This window comes from Symphalangus syndactylus, chromosome 4 (genome assembly GCF_028878055.3).
Source record: "Symphalangus syndactylus isolate Jambi chromosome 4, NHGRI_mSymSyn1-v2.1_pri, whole genome shotgun sequence".
NCBI classification, from domain to species: domain Eukaryota; kingdom Metazoa; phylum Chordata; class Mammalia; order Primates; family Hylobatidae; genus Symphalangus; species Symphalangus syndactylus.
In genome coordinates, this window is record NC_072426.2 from 149,371,105 (window position 1) to 149,394,340 (window position 23,236).

The window sequence follows — 23,236 nt, forward strand, 5'->3', positions numbered from 1 at the left end:
CTACTGATACAGTAAATGAAATGAATCAGTTACAAGTAATTTTGGTGTTCTTGGATTTGACTTGACCTCTGATGAAGATAGCAGAAGGCAAATTTCCCCATGTCAATGGAGAGAAGGACAGATCAGCAAACATACTCACTGATTAATTAGCTGCTATTGAAATATAAGTGGCAAGATTTTCTGAAGGTTAGCATAGGTTCATAAAACACTGTTCTATTAATTATCTCAAAAATTTTCTCTGTAGGCACTAATTCCTGCCATTTCTTCCCATGGATATGAGGGAGGCACTGATGATAAAGAAGGGTCTGACCACTGAGGAAATTAACTAAACATTCTTGTTTTAGAATGCAATAAACCAACAAGATTTTTTCTCAAGTGGATTAGTTTCCTGGGGTTGCCATAAAAAAAAAAAAAAAAAAAAAAAAAAAAAAAGAAAAGAAAATTACCGTAAAATGGGTGGCCTAAAACAACAGAAATGTATTTTCTCACAGTTCTGGAGGCCAGAAGTTGTCAGCAAAGTTGGTTTCTACTGGAGGCTCTGAGAAAGAATTAGTTCCATGCTTCTCTCTTGATGTCTGGTTGTGTGCAGTCCTTGGCATCTTGTGGCTTTTTGACGCGTCACTCCAGTCTCTCCCTTATCTGCACATGGCATTTTTCCCTGTGTGTCTCTGTGCCCAGATTTCCTCTTCTTATAAGTCACGAGTCATATTGGATTGAGGGCCTACCCTAATCCAGTATGACCCCATATTACTTTAACTAATTACATAGGCTAAGACCCTATTTCCATATGTGGTTACATTCACAGGTATCGTGGGTTAGGACTTCAACATAATTGTTTTGAGGGACACATTTCAACCTACAACGTATGATTATTTTCTGTTCTATTTTATTCTACTCTCTTCTATGCTGTTCATTCATTTAACAAATATTTATTAATGACTACTATATGCCTCACTTTGCTAAGCTTATAGAGTACTATATATTATTACGTAATTACCTTGCTTCTGACATTAAAAACAGAAATTTGGATTTTTCTTTTATGAAACAAGGTTTAGTGGCAAAAAATCAACTGCTTCTTACAGACACAAGTAAAAATCAATCAAAGGCTAAACATAAAATTCAGAAGGATTAACACATTTGCCACGGGAAAGTAGACTGTTCCCTAGCACCTGCTCCCAACAGTAAGTTAAGCAACAGGCTGATTGTAGCCCTCAGATTTTAGGCTCCCTCTCCTGAGCTTTAGGAATCCCCAGTGCTATAAGTCCCTGTACCCTCACAGCACAATTGTGAATGTTATTGCTCTCACGGAATCCTTAAGAAAGTCAAGTTAGCAGAAGATATTTACTTCACAAAACACTATTTCAATCTCAGCAAAAACTTAATGGATTTCCATTTAAGACCAAAGTGGAGTCACTCTGTTAATATTGCAGAATAAAAGTAAACATATTTTGTATTCTATGTGATTATTGACATTTTATTAGCATCTAGTCATATTGATATGCTACTACATTGCTTTCTATGTTAGGTATCTGTGAGTTTAAAATGTGATGTATCCTCAGATAAATTGGAACAAAGGAAACCTGACCAAGATTGGTGTATATGAACTGAGCTATAGAGAATACATAGGAGATAACCAAGTGAAGAGGCTAAAGGAAGCATCCCAGGCTTAGGAAGCAGAGTACAGGAACTCTGTGAAAGGAGGCTGCTGTAGCTGGAGTGCAGGAGCCAGGGGGAAGTGATGCCAAGGGAAAGTGAAAAGGTGGGCACAAGCTGGACGTTTTAGGGCCTTGTAAACGTAGTAAGCTTTTTTATTTTTTCTTTATCCTAAGAGGAACACAAGACATTAAAGGTTTTTAATTTTAAATAGGGTAGAAAGTGATGTGATCAATTCTTCATTTAGAATATCCGCACAAGCTAAAATATCAAGAACAGATTAGAGAAGGTCAATAGCAGATATGAAGAGGCCAGTTAGAAGGCAATTAGAATAGCTGAGTCAGGAGACAGCAGTAGTGTGGACGCCATATGTAGTGATGTGGGGACTGAGAAAAGTAGACAAATTTGATATATCTAGGAGTTAACAGTAACTGGATTTGGTAGTAGAGATGAGGAAGGTATAACAAATAATTTTTAGGTTTTAGGTTTGAAAAACTGGATAGAAGCTGTTGCTAATCACTGGGATTTAAAAACAAACAGCTAAAACAACAACAGCAAAACCATTAGAAGAGGATTTGCATCAAATGGTACAAAGATCATCAGTTCTCTTTGGACATGTTGAGCTTGAAGTTCCTTGTGATTTTAGTGGCGTTGTTCAATAGGCAGTCTTGATTTTGTAGCCCAAAGAAGAAATCTGGATCACATGGAGGTTATTGTTGATCTTAGTAAGAGCTGTTTCGGTAGAAAGGAGGAGACTGAAGCAAGATTAGAGTAGATTTAGTGGGAAAGGAAAAGGAGGAAGCAAATGGGAATACACAAAACTCTTCCAATTCTATTTCATTTATCTTTGAAAGCCAACTCCTGATTTTCTCTGCCTCTTAGCCCATGTAGCTGCCAGAAAGTGGTCCCTCCACAACTCCTGCATTTATGCTTTATAGATCCAGCCATTCATCCAGATTGGCAGTCTCTCAGTCATAGTTTCAAATGCCCAGGGAAGTAGATTATTATTTCTAACCAGCTTGTTTCTAAACAGCTATAACAAGAAAATCAAAGTCACATAGTAAAAACATAGCTGTTGAGGAATACTTCGATGACTCTATGGAATTGGAGACTGTTAACAGTGAGCTGGCAAATATCATGAGAAATATTTTCCATTTTCAGCATGAAAAATATCTGCTACCCCTACCCAAAGATTAAAAATTGAATTCTGGTTTAATGTAAATGCTAGCATAAATTAAATAGACCAGGTTATTTTTAAACAAAACTGAGGTTAAACATTGAGGGCAGAATTAGCTAGGGGGTTAGTCATTGAGAAAATACCTGAGACTTAGATGGGAAGATACACACACACACACACAGAGATGGAGAGAGAGAGAGAGAGAAAGAGAGAGAGAGAGAGAGAGACGGGTGCAGAGAGAGACAGATGTATGGAAACAGACACATGTACACCCTTCACATTCTCTAAGATTACCATCCCCTTTCTCTCTTCACATGTCTGGAACATTATTTTACTTTAATCTTCCTCACTTAGGGCACTTAAGACATTCTACATTTTATTGTTAATATTTATGTTTCTATATTCTCCATCTTAGTGATTTTTAAGCTACTTGAGTTTCAAGGCTCTCTGTTCATTGTTACACTTCCTAAAACAATTAAAATTATCTGTCTTTAACAATGTAGATACCCACATATTTGCTTAATCCACCTGATATCCTATCACACATATCTTGTATAAAACATATTTTTGAATAAACCAATTGCCCATTTTAATAGATAAACGACATTGATTTTAATATCTAAAATGTTCAGGCATATTTTATGTCATGTTCTGAAGGCAAACAAGTACCTATAGTATTTATTTTTTCATACAACTTTTATCTGCCTTCCACATGTAATTTGATTATAAAATGTCTTTTTTAAAAGTGATATGCCAAAGGGCTTTATGACATCTGCTACAAATTTTAGCCATACTTTCAGAAAATCTCAATTCACCTAAAAACCTCAAAATAATGTATTGTTTAAAAAATTGTCCTTATTTTATTAGGAGAGCTGACCAATTAATCCAGGAAGATAAGGATGATGTCATTCCATACTGCATAGCCATTGGTGATGTGAAAAAGCTAGTCCATTTTTTCATGTCAAGAGGTCAGCTTAAAGAAGCTCTGCTTGTTGCACAGGTAAAACCACGTAACTACCCCAGTCACATACATGGATGGGTGAGCATGTAGAAGGGAGAAGATTGTGTTGACTGGCTCATCCTTACGTAATTGACAAAGTCATAAAGGGCTTGGCTTCTGCCCTCCTCCCTGGCCTTCTTTCTCAACATTTGAGAACATACTATTTTTGTTCTGGTCACAGCGAACTTATTATATTTTATTTTATTTTATTATTTATCTATTTTTTTGAGATGGAGTCTTGCTCTGTCACCCAGGCTGGAGTGCAATGGCACAATCTCAGCTCACCACAACCTCCACCTCCCAGGTTTAAGTGATTCTCCTGCCTCAGCCTCCCAAGTAGCTGGGATTACAGGCACCCACCACCATGCCCAGCTAATATTTGTATTTTTAGTGGAGATGGGGCTTCACCATGTTGGCCAGGCTGGTCTCAAACTCCTGACCTCAGGTGATCCTCCCGCCTCAGCCTCCCAAAGTTCTGGGATTACAGGCATGAGCCACCACACACAGCCTAACTTATTTTAGATCTTTAAACATACAAGCATCTCTGAACTCTAAACTTTACACATGCTGCTGAATTTTATACACCATGCATTTGAACAACTTATTTTTAGTAATAATTCACTTGAAGCTTTTTTTGCTACACACAATTAACATCTCATTTCCCCTCAAATTCTAAGATTATCTCCAAATTATAGTATAAATTTCAAATATTATTTAAGTATACTTTGCTCAAAATAATATTCTGAAATGTGTCAATTATCAACAATTAGCTAAAGAATAATTCAATATTTAATTAAATTCTAGGCTGCTTGTGAAGGAAATATGCAGCCCTTACATGTTTCTGTGCCTAAAGGAGCTTCATATTCTGATGATATCTACAAGGAAGACTTTAATGAGTGAGTGATTTATTTGCTCTGGGTCCATTTGTTTTATGGTTGTCTTCCCTTTAGGAATTTTTGAAGTCTCTATAATTCATCCTTCTTTGTATACTGATGACTTGACTGCCTCAACCGCATTTCTCACCATGATCCAGTTCCATTACAGCATTTACTCCTAGATGAATAGGGAAATTTCAGGCATGGAGACTCCGTTTATACACATTTTATATAGCTTTCAGAAAAGCAAAATGCATTTTACTAGAGAGATTGCAAGTAAGGCACCTAAACACTTAGAAACTAATCAAACCTATTGGAGAGGACCAATGATGAAAATAAGATAGACTGCTTATTCATGTTTTACTCTAAAGTTAGTGTATGGAAGTTCACAGTAATGTAGTTTATAATCCCATGACCCCAGTATTGGTATCTAGAATAGCGTTTGGTCCTCTTTTAAAGAAGAAATCCTGATAGTTATTTTAAAAAAGAAATGGAAATGAGAATTTTTCAGCCTTCTAAACTTTTTTTTAATCCAGTAGTCTGCCTTCCCCCATCCTTTCTATTTGCTCCTATTATTAACCTAGAAAATAGGATATTTAAACTTTTGAGATACTCATCAAGTAGAAGAGGATCGTGAAATGTTAAGCAAATAATGTGTTGGGAATAATGTATTCTTGCCTGGATCTTTACTGCCATTCTCTGCCATTTCTAAACTTGACATTTTAAAAAGCTAACACATGCTAGCTGTATTTTGGATACCACCTAAATTTTGAAAAATTTCAATTTGACCTGTAATTCTTCTATGCTTAACTTTCCCTGTGGCTGAGTTATAAATTGTCCAATGCAGGATGGTAAGCTTTTAAAATCAGGCTTCTCTTCTGACAGTTGTGGGGATAGAGGGAGATAGAGGCTTATCAGACCATATACTTGTAAAGACCACTTTTCTGATTTATTTTTTCAAAAAACAAGTCTTTAAAGCAAGCATGTCAAATTAAATTTTATTTGGACTTTTTATCACACGTTTTAAAAAGTATTGGTTCGCTTTCATAATGGAATACTTGTGTTTTTATAGAATACACACTTTTTTCTTTCTAGACTCCTGCACAAAGTCAGTAAAGAACTGGCAGAATGGTATTTTCAAGATGGTCAAGCAGTACTAGCCGCATGTTGCCATCTTGCCATAGATAATATTGAGGTATGACATTTAAAACTGGTTTATGTGAATGAAAAGTTTTTTAGATATGTCATGGTGTTTGAGAGGAAAAGATATGGCGACTTTCTGTGTGAGATCTGGTTTTGCATGTCTTCCAAGCCTGAGTAATTAAGTAATTACATTCCTAATTAGCACACATAAACTATGAGCTCTTGTTTTAAGCACACATAGACTCTGAGCTCTTGTTTTCTTTTATTTCTACCACCAGACACATATTTATAACAACCTTGTTTTAAACATTTCAACATATATGAGAAGCACCAGTGTAGTAAAGGGAAGAATCACTGGATGTGGACACAAAATATCTGAGTCTTTTCTCACACATACTGACTTTGGGCACATCATTTAACCCTCAGAATCTCAAATGTCTTCAATTCTAAAATGAAAATATGAATACCTCCCTTACCTATTTCACATATATTTGTTAGGATTATAAGAAAAAATACAAATGAAAGCACTTATTTTTCAGTATATTACTCACAAGTTATATTTATAAGGTACTTTCCACTTGACTTATTAATTTAATAAAGAAAATGTTAATTAAAGATACAGATTCTATTGTGCATTTATCCTTAGATATATTCACTTTAGGAAATGATAGACAACTGTATCATCTTAAAGAAGCTCTTAAAAATTTACATTTTTTTCTGATAGGGACATTGAAGGACATATTGAGAATATCGTAGAGTGTTATTAACTAATTATAAAAATAGAATCAAGCGTTCTAAACTCTTCAATTCTGACCTGATAAAATTTTCTGCATGTCTCATTAATAACTTTTCCCTCTGAAAATTGCAATTACTCTTACATAGCTACTTTATAGGAATATTACAGTCAATATTTTATAAGAATAATTGATTTATAGGTTAATACTGCTTTATCTGCTTTATGAGCTTGGAGGGGAATGATGATCCTACCCAGCTTCTATGCAACTGAAGGAAATTATTTTCTTATTGAGCAAGCTTGCTATGGCATACCTGATTCGCGGAAATGAACTGGAGTTGGCAGTCTGTGTGGGCACAGTACTAGGAGAGTCTGCAGCACCAGCAACCCACTATGCCCTAGAATTACTGGCGAGAAAGTGCATGATGATTTCAGTATGGTAAGAATTTTGAAATTCAAAGAATAATTTCACAGTGATGGAATACATTTTTAAAACATTATAAATTCCATTTGATAAGATATGCATTGGGAGAATATAGGATCACCTTGTTTATAAAGGATAAGATTGTGGAAGGAAATAATGATATAACAATGTCATAATGATGAGAACTACCATGGTTGTATAATAAAATCTGCCATGATCCATTCTGAAGTAGCCTGGTTGTCATTCCATAATGTTTCAAGCACTTAAAATATCATGAGACAACAAATGTGCTCTTCTTAAGATGATCAGAACGCATATTCCCACATCTTAAAATTCTGCATATCTACACTTTTTTTTGTCAGATCTTTGTCCTATTTTAAATTTGGACAATAAAGTCACTTATATAAAGCAGCAATAAAAATGGTTTTGCTGGACACTTGAAACAGGACACCTCCCCCAGACTCTGGCAATACCCAAAGAAAGAGACCCTGAGAATTACCTGGGGTAGCCTGGAAATCCAGGGCAAAGCAATTCCAGCTCGTATCTGCGGAGCCCTGGCCTTAAGTCAAACAATCCATTATTACGGAGGCTCTATTAGGAAATATGGGATGCCATCATTCCTTAGATGTTTACTGAATAAAGATTATTTTAGATTTTTATCTTTTCTTTCCCTCAAATACTTAGACCTCAAGAAGTTTCTAAATGAATTTGTTTATCAGGACTATGACCTTTCCCCATTGCAAGTCCCATGCACACACACACCACCCTGGAGGTGGAGCTGTACAGATGACTATAACTATTGAACACTACAGGTGGCAATAATAATAGTGAATGCTAACTAACACTTCTATACTGCTTACTCTGTGCTAAGCACGATTTTAAGTACTTTTTATGTAAAAATTCACTAGGTTCTATGTGGTAGGTTTTAATTTTCCTGAGGTCACAGTAAGTGGTAGAGCCAAGATTCAAAGCTACATAAATCAGCTCTGAAGTTTGCATTCTTAGCTATCAGACTACTTGGGGTGAGCATCCCTAATCCAAAAATCCAAAATCCAAAATGCTCCAAAATCCAAAACCTTTCAGGTGTTGACATGACAACCATAAGTGGAAAATTCCACATGAAAGTACTTAACACAACAATTTGTTTAATGCACAAATTATTAAAAATATTTTATAAATTACCTTCAGGCTGTGTGTATAAGGTATATATGAAACATAAATACATTTTGTATTTAGACTTGGGTCCCATCCCTTAGATATCTTATTATGTATATGCAAATATCCTAAAATCCAAAAAAGTCTGAAATCTGAAACATCTTTGGTCCCAAGCGTTTCAGATGAGGGATACCCAACCTGTACCACTTTCTTATCTGCAGCCAACTCTGGAAAAGAACAACACTTACATTCTTCTTTTTTGTCTGAATCTGAAGGTTTTATGGTGAATCAGAAATTTCAAAGTTGTTTTAATTTTTACATATGTTTTACAGTAATGTAAGAGCTCCCTTCCCCCACTAAAATGTAGTAGTACCCTACCATCAGTTTAGACTTCAGTGTACTTAATGGTGGCTCTCCTGTGAGAGTATCTAGTTATCCCTCTATCAAGAGCTGTAATGGTCAACTACCTAGGGACTTGCCTTCATCTCAAAGCATGAAGCCTAATTCAAATTATTTATTCACGAAGGTGGCTGATTTCATGCTAAAAGTCATCATCAGATGAAGGGGGATTTGTTTTTTAAAAGTGAAGGTAAAAAGCAGTAAAGGGCTGAGCACAGTGGCTCATGCCTATAATCCCAGCACTTTGGGAGGCCAAGGTGGGTGGATCACCTGAGGTCAGGAGTTCAAGACCAGCCTGGCCAACATGGTGAAACTCCATCTCTAAAATACAAAAAAAAACCAAAAAAACCCATCTACTAAAAATACAAAAAAAAAAAAAAAAAAAAATTAGCCAGGCATGGTGGCAGGCACCTGTAATACCATCTACTTGGGAGGCTGAGGCAGGAGAATCACTTGAACTCAGGTGGTGGAGGTTGCAATCAGCCAAGATCATGCCACTGCACTCCAGCCTGGGCAACAAGAGCGAAACTTCATCTCAAGGAAAAAAAAAAAAATTGGCAGCAAAAGAGAAATACAGTATACAGTTGACCCTTGAACAATATGAGGGTTAGGGGTGCCAATCCCCGAAGCAGTCCAAAATCCATCTATATATTCCAACTCCCTCAGAACTTAACTACTAATAGCCTACTGTTGACTGGAAGCCTTACTGATAACATTAACAGTCGACTGACAGATATTCTGTGTCCTTTATGTATCATACACTGTATTCTTACAATAAAGTAAACTGGAGAATAGAAAATGTTATTAAGAAAATCGTAAGGAAGAGAAATCAATTTACTATGCATTAAGTGGAAGTGGGTCATCATAAAGGTCTTCATCTACATCTGCTTCATACTGAGCAGTTCAAACTCATAACATTGTATGTTACATAATATGATTAAACATTTTTCAATTAACTGTATGTCTTAGTTACTTTTAAGAAAAAACAAACTTCTTCCTTGTAACGCCCCCACCCCAACAATTCTTTTTAAATATATCCATAGATATGTGTAACAGAAACTAGGGAACAGTTTAAATATGGTGCTGATTAGCTTTATTTTCAGGAAAAATCTGTAATCCTCCTGGCTATTAATAGAGCTGCACAGATTTTTTTAAAGATAGCTACATCATTTATAAAGATGTGCATAATTTTTAAGCTATAAACAGCTCATTTTTTTACATTTACTGTAAAAGTGTTTCTTCGTGGTATTCATCGTATAATCATGGTATTCATATTTAATATTTTCCTTTAGCTTTCCATCTGTTGGATACAGGTATTATCTACTTTTATTTAAGAACATATTTCTTTAAAATATATACACTCCTTTATTTTATTATTTCAATACTATCTCTGTATTAAGAAATATTTATCAACTATTTTCACATTGTTTTATGGTATGCCAATTCACGTGAAGCCTGACTACAAAGTAATGAGAAAACTTCCTATAATCACTCATGATTTTATACTTAAAAGTTGTACAATAAATGAACTGTGATTTCCCGCAATACCAAATAATAGCTAACTCAGCTAAGCAGAATGAAATATCTGTTCTGATAGTGAAATTTTATATTTTAGATCATTCAATTGGTCTATGTCATTTTTATATGTACATTTTTCCCCATTTGTGTACTGAACTCTCAAAAAAGAGTGAATTTGATTAAACATTGAAGGAAATTAGCTGGCCTTGATAAAATTTCACTGTATGAAGATATAATTCTACATTAAGAAAGTCAAATTTTGTCTGTAGTTCAATGAAGTTTGAATAGAATTTTAGCACAGCTATTTTATACACAGTAAAAACAAGTGATAATTTCTATGTTTTCATGGACATTATTTAAAACTGCTATTAAATTTTGATAGGAGGAAACACATGACATCATTCATACATTTTAGCATGAACAGCTAAACTACTCTAACTTGGAACCTGCCCAATGTAATAGAAAATGTGACAGTTTGGAAAGATATTTATGTGTGATTTTTAATGGCTAGAGGAAAATATGAAAAATTATTGTAATCTTTTATCAATTCTCTTTTGACATTATCTAGAAAATTATTTCTTAGTAAAATGATGAGTTATCAAAATATTTTATGTGAAAAACTTCACTAAAGTTTTTCTTATTCTAAAAACATTAAAGTAAGCCTAATTGAAAATGTTACTGTCCTGATAGTTTGTGACGTGTGTGTATTTTTTATTTTTAGTAAAACTTTGGATTTCACACCAGAGCTTGCCAATTATTCTACATTCATTATATTCTTAATTAAGCACCTCTTACGTTTTAAAAAAGAATTGATTTACTTAAATGACTAATGTAGATTTTACTGACGTTTTCACAAAGATGAAGTGTAGGGTTTTACTCCCAGAGGCCCCAGCACACGTCTTTATAAATTCTTATGTGAAATATCTCCTATTCTGATGTCACCTCTTCTGTATGGCTATATATCAATTTCTTAAAAACAATATCCTGAATTATTGAAAGTTAAGTGTTTTCTCAGTTATGATGTATGCATCCATTTATTTCTCACCTAGTGATTTGAAGAGGATTTTACAGAAAATATTTTAATATAAATCTTCTAAGTACATACCATTTTATATTTTTAAAACCCTCAATTGCTTTAGTCCACTGATTGGATCTTTAATAAGTAAATAGGCCAGTCTCAGTGGCTCATGCCTGTAATCCCAACACTTTGGGAGGCCAAGGTAGGTGGATCACTTGAAGCCAGGAGTTTGAGACCAGCCTGGCCAACATGGTGAAACCCTGTCTCTACTAAAAATACAAAAATTGCCCGGGCATGGTGGCACGCGCCTGTAATCCCAGCTACTCAGGAGGCTAAGGCACAAAAATTGCTTGAAGCCAGGAGGCAAAGGTTGCAGTGAGCTGAGATTGCACCACTGCACTCCAGCCTGGGCAACGGAGGGAAAGAGACTATGCCTCAAAAGAAAAAAAAAAAAAAGGAAATAAGAAAACTATCTTTAATTTCCACTTATCGTTTAAGAAATATGTGGGATACACAAAATTATGAACTTAATATTCTCCTGGTTTCACTGATCTGGCTGATACAATTTATCAATATTGACAAGCATAACAAAAGTTGACGAGAGTTAACTTTCACAATGTTTGCTTTATAATTCACTCCAAAGAACATATTCAAAACTACTTAGAGAATTGTTCTGTAATGATAAAATTAAAGTATGTTAAGACTCATGTATGTAAAGTTTAGTTTTTAATATTTAGGAATTTATAAATACATTTGTTGTTTATGACCTTTGGTTTGGGTAATCTGCATTTACAGTAGTTTCATAATTAAGTAGGCTATTAATACTGTTTGTGTAAATTGAAAAGCAAGAGTGGTATATTATATGAATTGCCCTTCTTTGAGATAGTTATGAATGTTATTTTTAAATCTTTTCCTCAATGAAGTGTCCCCTTTTGTTACGTTAACAGGAATTTGGCAGCCGATCTTCTCCTGATGATTCCTGATAATGAACTACATTTAATAAAACTCTGTGCTTTCTACCCAGGATGTACTGAAGAGATAAATGACCTTCATGATAAGGTATGCTGATGATATTAAATATTCTGGTTTGGAATGCAGTGCTATGATTTAATTAATTGTAGGTTCAAGCAAATAGAGATGCATGCAGAGAAACAAATGTATGGTCCCTTTGGGATACCTATGAGTACAACAAAAATGTTGTAAAATAAGAAGTAACATTTACTAAACTTCTGCTATGTGCTTGGCACTCTTCTAAATCTTTACGTATATTTGTATCTTCATTCTCATAAAACTTTGAAAAGCAGGGGATAATTATACAAAGAAAACTCAGAGAAGGTAAGGAATTTGCCCAAATTAGTTAGTGGTGGAGTGAGAATTTCAACTTCAGCAAGTCTAACTCCAAATCCCAAGTGTTTTCCACTGTACACTTTGCATGTTGAAGTATGTTGTAGGATAATTTTTTAAAATAGACAACTTAGAATCCTTAAAAGAATTAATGAAATATAATGAAATTTACATGCATTTTTCCAAAGTGCTTTAAAAATACTCATCTGCGGAACATAGGAATCTATGCATCAATATTAGATATAAAAACAACCAAAATGTTCAATAGGAAAATTATTTATATTAAATTACAGTACTTTTCTATATTTCAGTGCTATTAATCCATTAAAAATCATGAAGCTCTATTTTTATTGGCATGATACATGGCTATGAAACAGTTAAATAGAAAGCAGATCACAAAACTATGCATATGCCATATGATTTTGGTTTGAAAATAAATGTGAATTTACATATTTATTTACGTTTATAGCATATTTAGGAAGATACACTCTCTTTTAAGAAAATGATAAGATATAAGTACAATATTTTCTCATCTTGAACTTCTAAAATAACAAAGTTTTTCACTTATTTGAACTGCGATTTTTTTATCCCTAGTGGGTGAGTATCCCTATTCATTAGGCAACAGATATTTACTGAGTATTGTATTAACACAGATTGGCCAAAAGTGTGTGTGAATGACAATGTGTGGGTGGATATGTGTATGTGAATGTGTTTGTGTTGAGACACGCAAAATACTTGTGAAAAGATAAATATCCAAAATTACCAGTGGGTTGTGAGATGATGGGATATTTTAACTACTTTATACACTTTGCAGTCTGTGAATTATTTTTTTAAAAAGCCGTGCTTTGTTTTTTTTAACATGACAACTAAAAGCTATTTTATGTTGAAATTAAAATGCATATGAAAGAAAGTAGGAGTTTTTTAATTATACGTTAACTGGTAGTGTTTGAAAGTACACTAACAGATATCCTCTGAGGCAGAAGGTACAGATGTTAATATCAAGACTCAGAGAGGCTAAATGGCTTGTCTAAGCTTTAAGACTTAAGCTAATGACCTCACTTACTATTTTCAGATTTTAAAGATATTTCCATAAATATATGCTCTTAATTCAAACAATTTTATTTATATCATTTGGGACAACTTTAATAAGAAAACCACACTAGTAATAGGAAAAATTGAGTATATGTACTATTTTTTTATTCTTATAAACTTTACTAACATTGTTGTCAAATCAATTCTTTTCTTTTCTTTTTTTTTTTTTTTTTTTGTTTTTGAGATGGAATTTCACTCTTGTTGCCCAGGCTGGAGTGCAATGGCACGAGCTCGGATCAGTGCAACCTCTGCCTCCTGGGTTCAAGCGATTCTCCTGCCCCACCTTCCCCAGTAGCTGGGATTACAGGCATGCACCATCACTCCCAGCTAATTTTGTATTTTTGGTAGAGACAGGGTTTCACCATGTTGGTCAGCCTAGTCTCAGACTCCTGACCTCAGGTGATCCACCCGCCTCAGCCTCCCAAAGTGTTGGCATTACAGGCATGAGCCACTGCGCCCGGCCAAATCAATTATTTTCTAGTGCAAGCTACACACAGTAGAAGAATATAGGCAGTTAGCTAAGACCGCTTTTAATGATACGGCTAGAATATTATTCACCTCGTCTTTTCATCACACATTCTAAAAGGATATAATTAGACTTTCTGGTCAGACTTCATTAATATCTTTTTAGAAAGACTAGTGAATATGTGTAAAAGTGTTAATAACTGAACAATTTCACAAGTACAAATGCTCCTCGACTTACCATGGGGTTGCAATGGGTAAATCTATTATAAGTCAAAAATATTCTAAGTCAAAAATACATTTAACACACCTAACCTACCAAACATCATAGCTTAACCTAGCCTTCCTTGAACGTGCTCAGAACACTTACATTAGGCTACAGTTGGACAAAGTCATCTAACACAAAGCCTATTTCATAATATCTCATGTAATTTAATGAATACTGTACAAAAAGTGAGAAACAGAATGGTTGTGTGTGTACTCAAAGTACAGTTTCTACTGAATGCACGTTGCTTTTACACTACCATGAAGTCAAAACATAAGTTGGGGACTGTCTGTAACACTAAAAACTATATATTCACATATGATGTTTACTTATATAACTTTTAGAATTTTAAAATTATAGGATAAAAATTACAGGGATGATCATCTTACTCTTTCTTCTTCTTATAGTCTAAAATGCTATTTAAATGGGAGTGATTTCTTATTTCCTCTATGCCGTGAGCATATATCAAGGTGAAGAACCTATGTCTCTATCTAGCCAAGCACAGTACCTACCATATAGTAGTTGCTTCATAAATAACTGGCATTTCATGAATAAGGATGGGGAAACCATATCAAATGTTATACATATGAGAGCCCCATTAATTCAGTTTGTTGTAATTTGTTTGAGAGAGAGATTGAGCTGTAAAATGTTCGTTTTACCTAATTTTTAAACAAGAAATTTGAAATGATTGAATGAACGTATTAATAAATACATTGAAACAGACCATGAAACTATTTTATCCACATTGTTTAGCAACAAACTTGAACATTTAAGCTTCAACATTTGTAAACACATCAGAATTTGATATAAAAGGTAGCTTAATGCTTACCTACATTATAAGGAAGCAGACCAACTTACTTGAGAGAGGATCAGACTCTCAGTTTTAACAGAAAAAGAATTTTTTTTTAATGGGGAATGCTTTTTATTTTATAGTAATGAAATTTCATGGATGAAAAAATCTCCATTTCATGGCATTTCAAAATGTCAAAGCTAAAAACTTTTAAGAGCTTCTACATTTTTTGTGTCTCTGAAATAAGGTTGCTTTGTTTCAAAAGCCAAGTGACGTTAAATTACAGTGTAGAGGACATGTAATAATGCACATGCTTTATGTTTGGTGCATTTAATGTCGTTTTTGACAATGGTCAGTATATTTTTTCTAACATAATTAATTTCATCATTTGGGTGCCAAATGGCATTTGTGGGTACTAATTCCAGTATCACAATCAGGACAATTTACTTCTATTTCTTTTATTAGGTATTTGTGTGATGGAAAACTACTAACTCATTAACTAATATCCCCTCTTACTGTTCTTAGATCTTAAAGGTATTTCCATAAATACATTCTCTTAATTCAAATAATTTCATTTACATCTATTTTAGACAACTTTAATAAGAAAACCATACTAGGAAAGTTGAAAGTATTTTGTACTTACATTATTGCTTTTATCCCTGTGAATTTTAGTAACATTGTTTTCAAATCAATTATTTTCTAGTGCAAGCTACCCACAGTGGAAGAATGTATGCAGTTAGCTGAGACAGCCCATGCAGATGACAATATATTTGAAACTGTAAAATATTACTTGTTAAGTCAAGAACCTGAAAAAGCCCTTCCTATTGGTATTAGCTTTGTTAAAGGTAAGTAATTAGTTGGTAGTAGAATTTAAAATATACTCATTTATTTGATCTTTGTTTTCATATTGATGATTGTTTTAATTCATTTTTGCATTGCTATAAAGAAATACCTGAGGCTGGGTAATTTATAAAGAAAGTAGATTTATTGGCTCATGGTTCTGCAGGCTGTACCGGAAGCATGGCACTGGTATCTGCTCAGCTTCGGGTGAGGCCTCAGGAAACTTTTAGTCATGGCAGAAGGTGGTACAGGAGCAGACATATCACTTGGTGAGAGCAGAGGCAGAGAGAAGGGATGAAGAAGGAGAGGAAGGGAGGTGCCACACTCCAACAACCAGATCTCGTGTGGACTCAGAACAAGAGTTCACTCATCACCAAGGGATTGCACTAAGCCATTCCTGAGGAATCCACCTCCATAATCCAAACACCTCCCTACTCCAACATTGGGGATTACATTTCAACATGAGCTCTAGAGAGGACGAACATCCAAACTGTATCAATGATCAGCCTTAAAATCAAGAACTAGTCATCCTAAATTTAAAAAGGAGAGTGATGCTGATGTGAAATATGGCATCTCTTCTGATTTTATGGTATGGGGACCTGAGAGAGGATAAAATGGAAAATACTTGTGATCTAGAAAATAAAGAGGTAAATAGGACTGACTGACAGAAAATTAATTATATACATTAAAAATGGATGAATAAATTTTGAGACTGTTATTTAATGAATCTTCCATCTGATTTAATTTTTCCAGAATACATCAGTAGCTCAGACTGGACTTTGGATACCATATACCCTGTTCTTGACCTACTGAGCTATATTCGTACTGAAAAATTACTCTTGCATACGTGTACTGAGTGAGTATTTTTTATGCAAAATATGTAAGTGAATCTATTTGATAATTTTAAAGTGGCTCCATTGTTTTTGGGTATTCAGATCAGGAAATAGGATTATCTTGGATAGGTAGCTACACTTGTAGAAATATTGTATTTTTGTTTGTTATATATTTTTTTTTCTTTGTTTTGAGATGGGGTCTTGCTCTGTCGCCCAGGCCAGAGTACACTAGTGTGATCTCGGCTCACTGCAAGCTCCACCTCCTGGGTTCACACCGTTCTCCTGCCTCAGCCTCCCGCATAGCTGGTACTACAGGCGCCCACCACCATGCCTGGCTAATTTTTGTATTTTTAGTAGAGACGGGGTTTCACCATGTTGGCCAGGATGGTCTTGATCTCCTGACCTCATGATCCACCCATCTCGGCCTCCCAAAGTGCTGGGATTACAGGCATGAGCCACCGCACCCGGCCGTTTGTTATGTTTTTAAGAAAAAACTGTAGAGGTCAACTTGAAACAGAATATTAAATATTAGTGGTCCCACTTAATGCTATCTGGTATGTGTATGTTTATATATGTACACACACATGCACACCTGGTTTAAAGAAAGCAAGTTCAAAGCTTTTGGACCTCAAGTCCTTAAGAAACGCATGGTCATATTTATTAAATATCCATTGTATGCAAAGCACCATACTGAGCTTGTGGGAAAGAAGTCAAATGCTAGAGAGTACAAAATAGACATCATCCTGGATTCAGGTGCTGTTAAAAGACACTATTATCTATATAACCAAAGCCCTCAGAGACTCTTGTATAATTTGCAAGGGAGGCTTTGGGCTCTTTTTGTTTTAAAGCCTATATGGAAAAAATGATGCAGCAGCCTGGGAAACTGGCTAACTCCCTCAGCAGGAACTGCAGAAGACATTCCTTACCACGAGTCTACACGGTATTCCAGGTCTCCCTCCACCTGACCAAAGGAGCTATTTAGGGATAAATTACATGAAGAAACAGCCAGGAAATAGAGAAAAACAAGCAGGCAACAGTGAAATACTATTTAAATACGCTTATTTTATCGTCTAATTGACGGTATAGCATAAATATCTGAATAGGAATTAAGAACTGATGAATAATTTTCCTTCAGTGTAGAAAATTTTCTAAACATCTATTGCTAGAAATGTCACCTTTCAGAATATACAGATACAAGTACAGGAACTGTGTATCAGAGTAATGTTCTATGCCTCAAATTGTGGAATTTATAAAAATAAACATATTGTCTTTTAGAGCTCGAAATGAGTTGCTAATATTATGTGGTTACATTGGTGCATTACTGGCTATCAGAAGACAGTACCAAAGCATTGTTCCGGCACTTTATGAGTACACAAGGTAAAAAAGGTTTTTTCTTCAATCATGACATTAGAGCAATTTCTCTTGCTAAGATAGATAGTCTCTAAGTGGATTATAGAAAGTATCAAATATATTATTACAAGTATCCATCTATTTACTCAGCATGTGCTTTATAACAAAGCAGCACATAAATTAGGGATGCATTGGGCTATAAATAATAATAATTTGAATACTAGCTTAAACTCCTAGGGTTTATTGATCTTTCATGTCAAGACACTTGAGACAGGCATTCTAAGGCTTTTACTGCCGTGCAGTGATTTCTTCAAGGACCTAATACTCCCTTCTTTCCACTATGACATTTTTGGGTTATTTCCTCTTGCTTGAGTATCCCATGGTTAGAAGATAGATGCTAGCCCTCCATGAATTACGACTGCATTCTAAGTAGGAAAGAGGTAAGAGTGAAAGATAGAGACCACAAAGGACTTTCTCCTGGCAAGACCATTTTATTCAGGAAGGAAAGTCCTCCTTAGGGTTTTATGCCCACATCTCACTAAAAGAAAATAGGAAACTGAATATTTTAGCTTTTCAATCTCTACAGCAGAAAAGGCAGAGTAAAGGGAGTTTGTAAGTAGCAGGTTACTTACTATTTTAATATTTTATATTCAGGCATAACCTGTTAGCCATACTCCTGCATTTTCTAACAACTTGTTTAACTTCAGCCCTCGTACTTAAAACTTCTTATACTATAAAATAAAATTCACAGTGCCTTCCATAAAAACCTACTTCCAAGTCTAGTAGTTAGCTAAATGGCTTAGTAGGTGACCATTTTAACAAATGCAGAGGGTCTGTGGTTAAGCAGTTTTTTGTTTGTTTGTTTGTTTGTTTTTGAGACAGTCTCGCTCTGTCACCCAGCCTGGAGTGCAGTGGCACGATCTCGGCCGACTGCAACTTCCGCCTCCCGGGTTCACACCATTCTCCTGCCTCAGCCTCCCGAGTAGCTGGGACTACCGGCGCCCGCCACCATGCCCGGCTAATTTTTTGTATTTTTTTAGTAGAGACGGGGTTTCCCCATGTTAACCAGGATGGTGTCGATCTCCTGACCTCGTGATCCGCCCGCCTCGGCCTCCCAAAGTGCTGGGATTACAGGCGTGAGCCACCGCGCCCGGCTGGTTAAGCAGTTTTTCCGAGTTCATATGTGGCAGAGGATTCTAAGAGAAACAGGTTTTTTCATTCCTAACTTCTCCCTATTGCATAGGTGAAGCACTAGCTGTCTCCTAGTACAAATAAGGAATGATATGGAATTAATACTATCAGCATGCTCAGGGAAAAATCTCTTTCTACATAGGTAGCATCACCCAAATTGGAAAGCAACATTTAACAGTATTAAAAGATATTATAGGAGCAGTAGGATATATCACATAGATGTAAAATAATGTTTAATGAAGTATGTTCAGCTATATATAATGATAAAAGAGAAAAATTCTTAATTAAGCATTAAATTAATATCAAAAAGAAAAAGAACGGTTTTTATTTGCAAAGGCAGGAGAGACTGGAGAGAATGTGACTAAGTTTAGGGAATGTGTCAGCTTAGAAAGAGAAATTAATAATTTCCTAATGTTACAGAATGTATCGTCTTTGACAATGCCATCTTTGTTGTCTTGCTGCTTATAATTATTTTCCTGACCCACTAAATATGTGAGTCTCCAAAGTTTCATTCTCTCGTCCTCTGCTTCCTTTTTTCCTCCTCTCCATCCCACTCTCCTCCCACGGCTCCACTCCCTCCCCTCTCCTTTCTATACGGTGTCCTTCAGAAACCTCACCACTTTTTAGCTTCACCTGTCACCTCTATGGAAGTAACTCAGTGTCTTATATTCAGGCATAGCCTACTCTTCAAACTCCTATGTGTATATTCAGCAGCTTGCTAAACTCCAGCGTAAAAGTCAGTATGCTCAAAATTCAAATCATCTTTCTTCTCAAATCTCCTTCTCCTGTGTTCTCTTTCTGTCATTCAAGATTAAATGATCAGGGTCATGGTTAAGTGTTCTCTCTCACCGTGGCTATTATTTAACATCACTTAACTTGTCCACCCATTCTCCATACATTATGCAGTTCATTTATTTATCCACTCACTCATTTACTCATCCACCCAACGTTTATTGAATAACTTTGACTTGCTAGGGACTCTGTTAAATATACAGGTGAGCATATATACACATATACTAGAAAATATTCTATATGTATATTATATATAATGTATGTCTGTATACAGAAATATAAAAATCTAAAATCACATTTAAAGTTTGTTTGCTTTTTCTCATATCTTAGTTTTTGATATCAGATGTTAATTTCCTTTTCACATGTTCAGTCAGCTATTAAAACGTCGGGAGGTGTCAGTACCTTTAAAAATTGAATATCTTTCTGAGGAATTGGATGCATGGAGAGCTTGCACACAGTCCACCAACAGGTGAGTAAATATCATATAGAAATTGGAATGTAGAAGGTATTTGATGTTATAGACAAACTTGTTGGAAGTATGTGTGGTCTCATTAATTTTAGCAGAATAATGAATCTTGATTTGTTTGGCATATATGCAGTAATAATTTATAATACCATACTTTTCTGACATTTAGTCCTTTGTTTTACTATAAATTAAGTCTGGAGGTGATCTGTCTCCATCAATAAAGGGGAACTAAATAATCATCAGGGATAATTTCTAATCTAAACATCAAAAATTCTATGGTTCGACAAAATGAAATTTTGACATCTGTTGAAAATATAGATCATTAGAAGACTCTCCGTATACACCCCCTTCTGATTCACAAAGAATGATTTATGCAACATTATTAAAGAGACTAAAAGAAGAGTCACTGAAAGGAATTATTGGACCAGATTATGTGACTGGATCAAATCTTCCAAGTCATTCTGATATTCACATTTCTTGTCTTACGGGATTAAAAATCCAGGTAAAGCCTAACATCAGACATAACACATGCATTTCACCATTTTACGTGTTTACTTTTTGAAATGATATCTTAAAATAAGCCTCATTTGGATAAAAGTAGGTAATTTAGGACTGGGGCCCAGTAAGGAAATATTACCTCTAGTGCTTCCATAGTTAGTACAAGTGGCCTCTTTCTGCTAAAAATAAATTCTGATACAATCATTGTACTGACTCTTACCACAGAAGCAATTAATGTAATATGTATACTTAGTAACAAATGATATGTATACTTTGTAACAACTGTGTTTGAAAATACATATAGGTCATATCCTGAGGGAAATTAAATAAGGGAGACAAAGCAACAGTCAACAACAGATGATTATATCACAGTAGATTACATTCACTTTCTAGTCACCATCTGTGATGTATAAAAACAAAGCAATTAAAACCTGAGAGATGTATATTATATTGTTAATATATTGTGCATGTTCTTACATCGAGTTACTGACCTTTTCTGCAATTAAAAATTATTGGGATCAATCATGAGGGATGTCTAATAGCCAAGGATTGGTCCCTAATGTACAATCAAATTAATGATGATGAATGATACCAGAGCCTCCCAATATGACCCAGGGGTGCCATTATCTCTAAGAAATAGAGAAGTCTTTATTGTCTTAGAGCCGGGACTAGTTGTAGGTGTCCCCATGAAGTAAACAAAGCCAAATCCCCTGAAATACAAATTGAGACTATGGATTAGACTAAAAGATCCTCACCTCCCAAGGGCTGGACACGGTGGCTCATGCCTGTAATCCCAGCACTTTGGGAGGCGAGGGCGGGTGGATCACCTGAGGTCAGGAGTTCAAGACTAGCCTGACCAACATAGAGAAACCCCATCTCTCCTAAAAATACAAAATTAGCCGGGCATGGTGGCACATGCCTGTAATCCCAGCTACTCGGGAGGCTGAGGTAGGATAATCTCTTGAATCCAGGAGGCAGAGGTTTTGGTGAGCCGAGATCGAGCCATTGCACTCCAGCCTGAGCAACAAGAGTGAAACTCCGTCTCAAAAAAAAAAAAAAAAAAAAAAAAAGATCCCCACCTCCCAATAATATACACAACTTGAGCAAATTCTTATGTATTTCTAATGTAATGTGAAAAGTCACATTTCTAATGCTTCCATGCTAGGCCAATGAAGACGGCAGGTTTTGTCATAGCCACCCAAAATAAATGAAGTAGCTGGATACTGATGTAAACCTTAACTGTAGCTTGCCACTGCAAGCTAGTTTAGTCTCAAAACATAATCAGTATCTTCCAAAAGACAGGACACATAGTTGTATACACCTCTATTATCCATTTATGCTCACAAATGAAGAACCAAGTCAGGAAATTAAATAACTTTTAGTAAAGAGCAAGAAACATTATGAAATATTTGGAGTATGTCATTGGTGCCATTCTCTGCCCTTTGTACACCATTTCTAGTACGTGGTACCTTCAGGTTTCTTTCCTCCTTTTCTTAAGGTTTCTTTTCTCCATCTGACCTTGACCTAAAAGATACTATCTAACCTCTCTGTAGCCAAACCTACATCCAGGAAAAGAGCTACTAATTATCTCATATACACTGAGCCCCACATGACTGGTATAGATGGAGTACTGTCCTGCCAGGATATTTCTGTTTCAACAGAAAGTTGATGTGTTTGGGTTATAATTGTGAAATTTCTAGTGCCTACTAATAGGAGCTACTTTACATACTCCTATGATGAGCTTTCCATTATCTAGAAATAATTTGCTAACAACGAGTTGTATCATTTGAAATCAGACCCAAAACTCAACAGCTTTAGAACCTAATTAAGAAAACATAATTTGTATTGCATCTTGTTTTTGAAATTATGCTTTTCCTTATCAGAGCTAGGTAATATAGATTGAAAACATTTCACATTTAGTTCTTTATAACTACCCTGGCATATATCATAACTGATGCAACTAAATTATAAATAAGCAAGAAAATCACATGACTAAACATATTTTAAACTATATATCCAATATAGAACAATATTCGTCATCTTCTGGAGAGCACATTTAAAGTTTCTGGCTTAATTTCCCCAGCTGTATTGACATAGGCTACATGAGTAAAATAGTGAAATATATTTAAGCCTATTACTAGGCATATATGCTTTTATAGAATAAGTAAACTTTGTGGCAGTTACCAGATTAGCAAAACATATTTGTCATTGGCAGTAC

The 23,236-nt window shown here is 35.1% G+C and overlaps 1 protein-coding gene across 9 annotated transcripts in view; it reads left to right on the forward strand.

Annotated features, from left to right (window-relative positions):
• Window positions 1-23,236, forward strand: part of WDR17 (WD repeat domain 17) — a 115,154-nt gene that overhangs the window by 88,335 nt on the left and 3,583 nt on the right. For 5 of the 9 annotated variants that reach the window (XM_055276445.2, XM_055276446.2, XM_055276448.2 and 2 more), the window contains 11 exons: window positions 3,698-3,830; window positions 4,635-4,726; window positions 5,801-5,900; window positions 6,881-7,020; window positions 9,852-9,872; window positions 12,043-12,154; window positions 15,752-15,893; window positions 16,642-16,744; window positions 17,997-18,098; window positions 20,425-20,523; window positions 20,839-21,022. In XM_055276445.2, the coding sequence (XP_055132420.1) occupies window positions 3,698-3,830; window positions 4,635-4,726; window positions 5,801-5,900; window positions 6,881-7,020; window positions 9,852-9,872; window positions 12,043-12,154; window positions 15,752-15,893; window positions 16,642-16,744; window positions 17,997-18,098; window positions 20,425-20,523; window positions 20,839-21,022 (1,228 nt within the window). Of the gene's footprint in view, window positions 1-3,697; window positions 3,831-4,634; window positions 4,727-5,800; window positions 5,901-6,880; window positions 7,021-9,851; window positions 9,873-12,018; window positions 12,155-15,751; window positions 15,894-16,641; window positions 16,745-17,996; window positions 18,099-20,424; window positions 20,524-20,838; window positions 21,023-23,236 lie in introns of all 9 variants that reach the window. The other 4 variants (XM_055276449.2, XM_055276451.2, XM_055276447.2 and 1 more) reach the window with 2 other exon arrangements.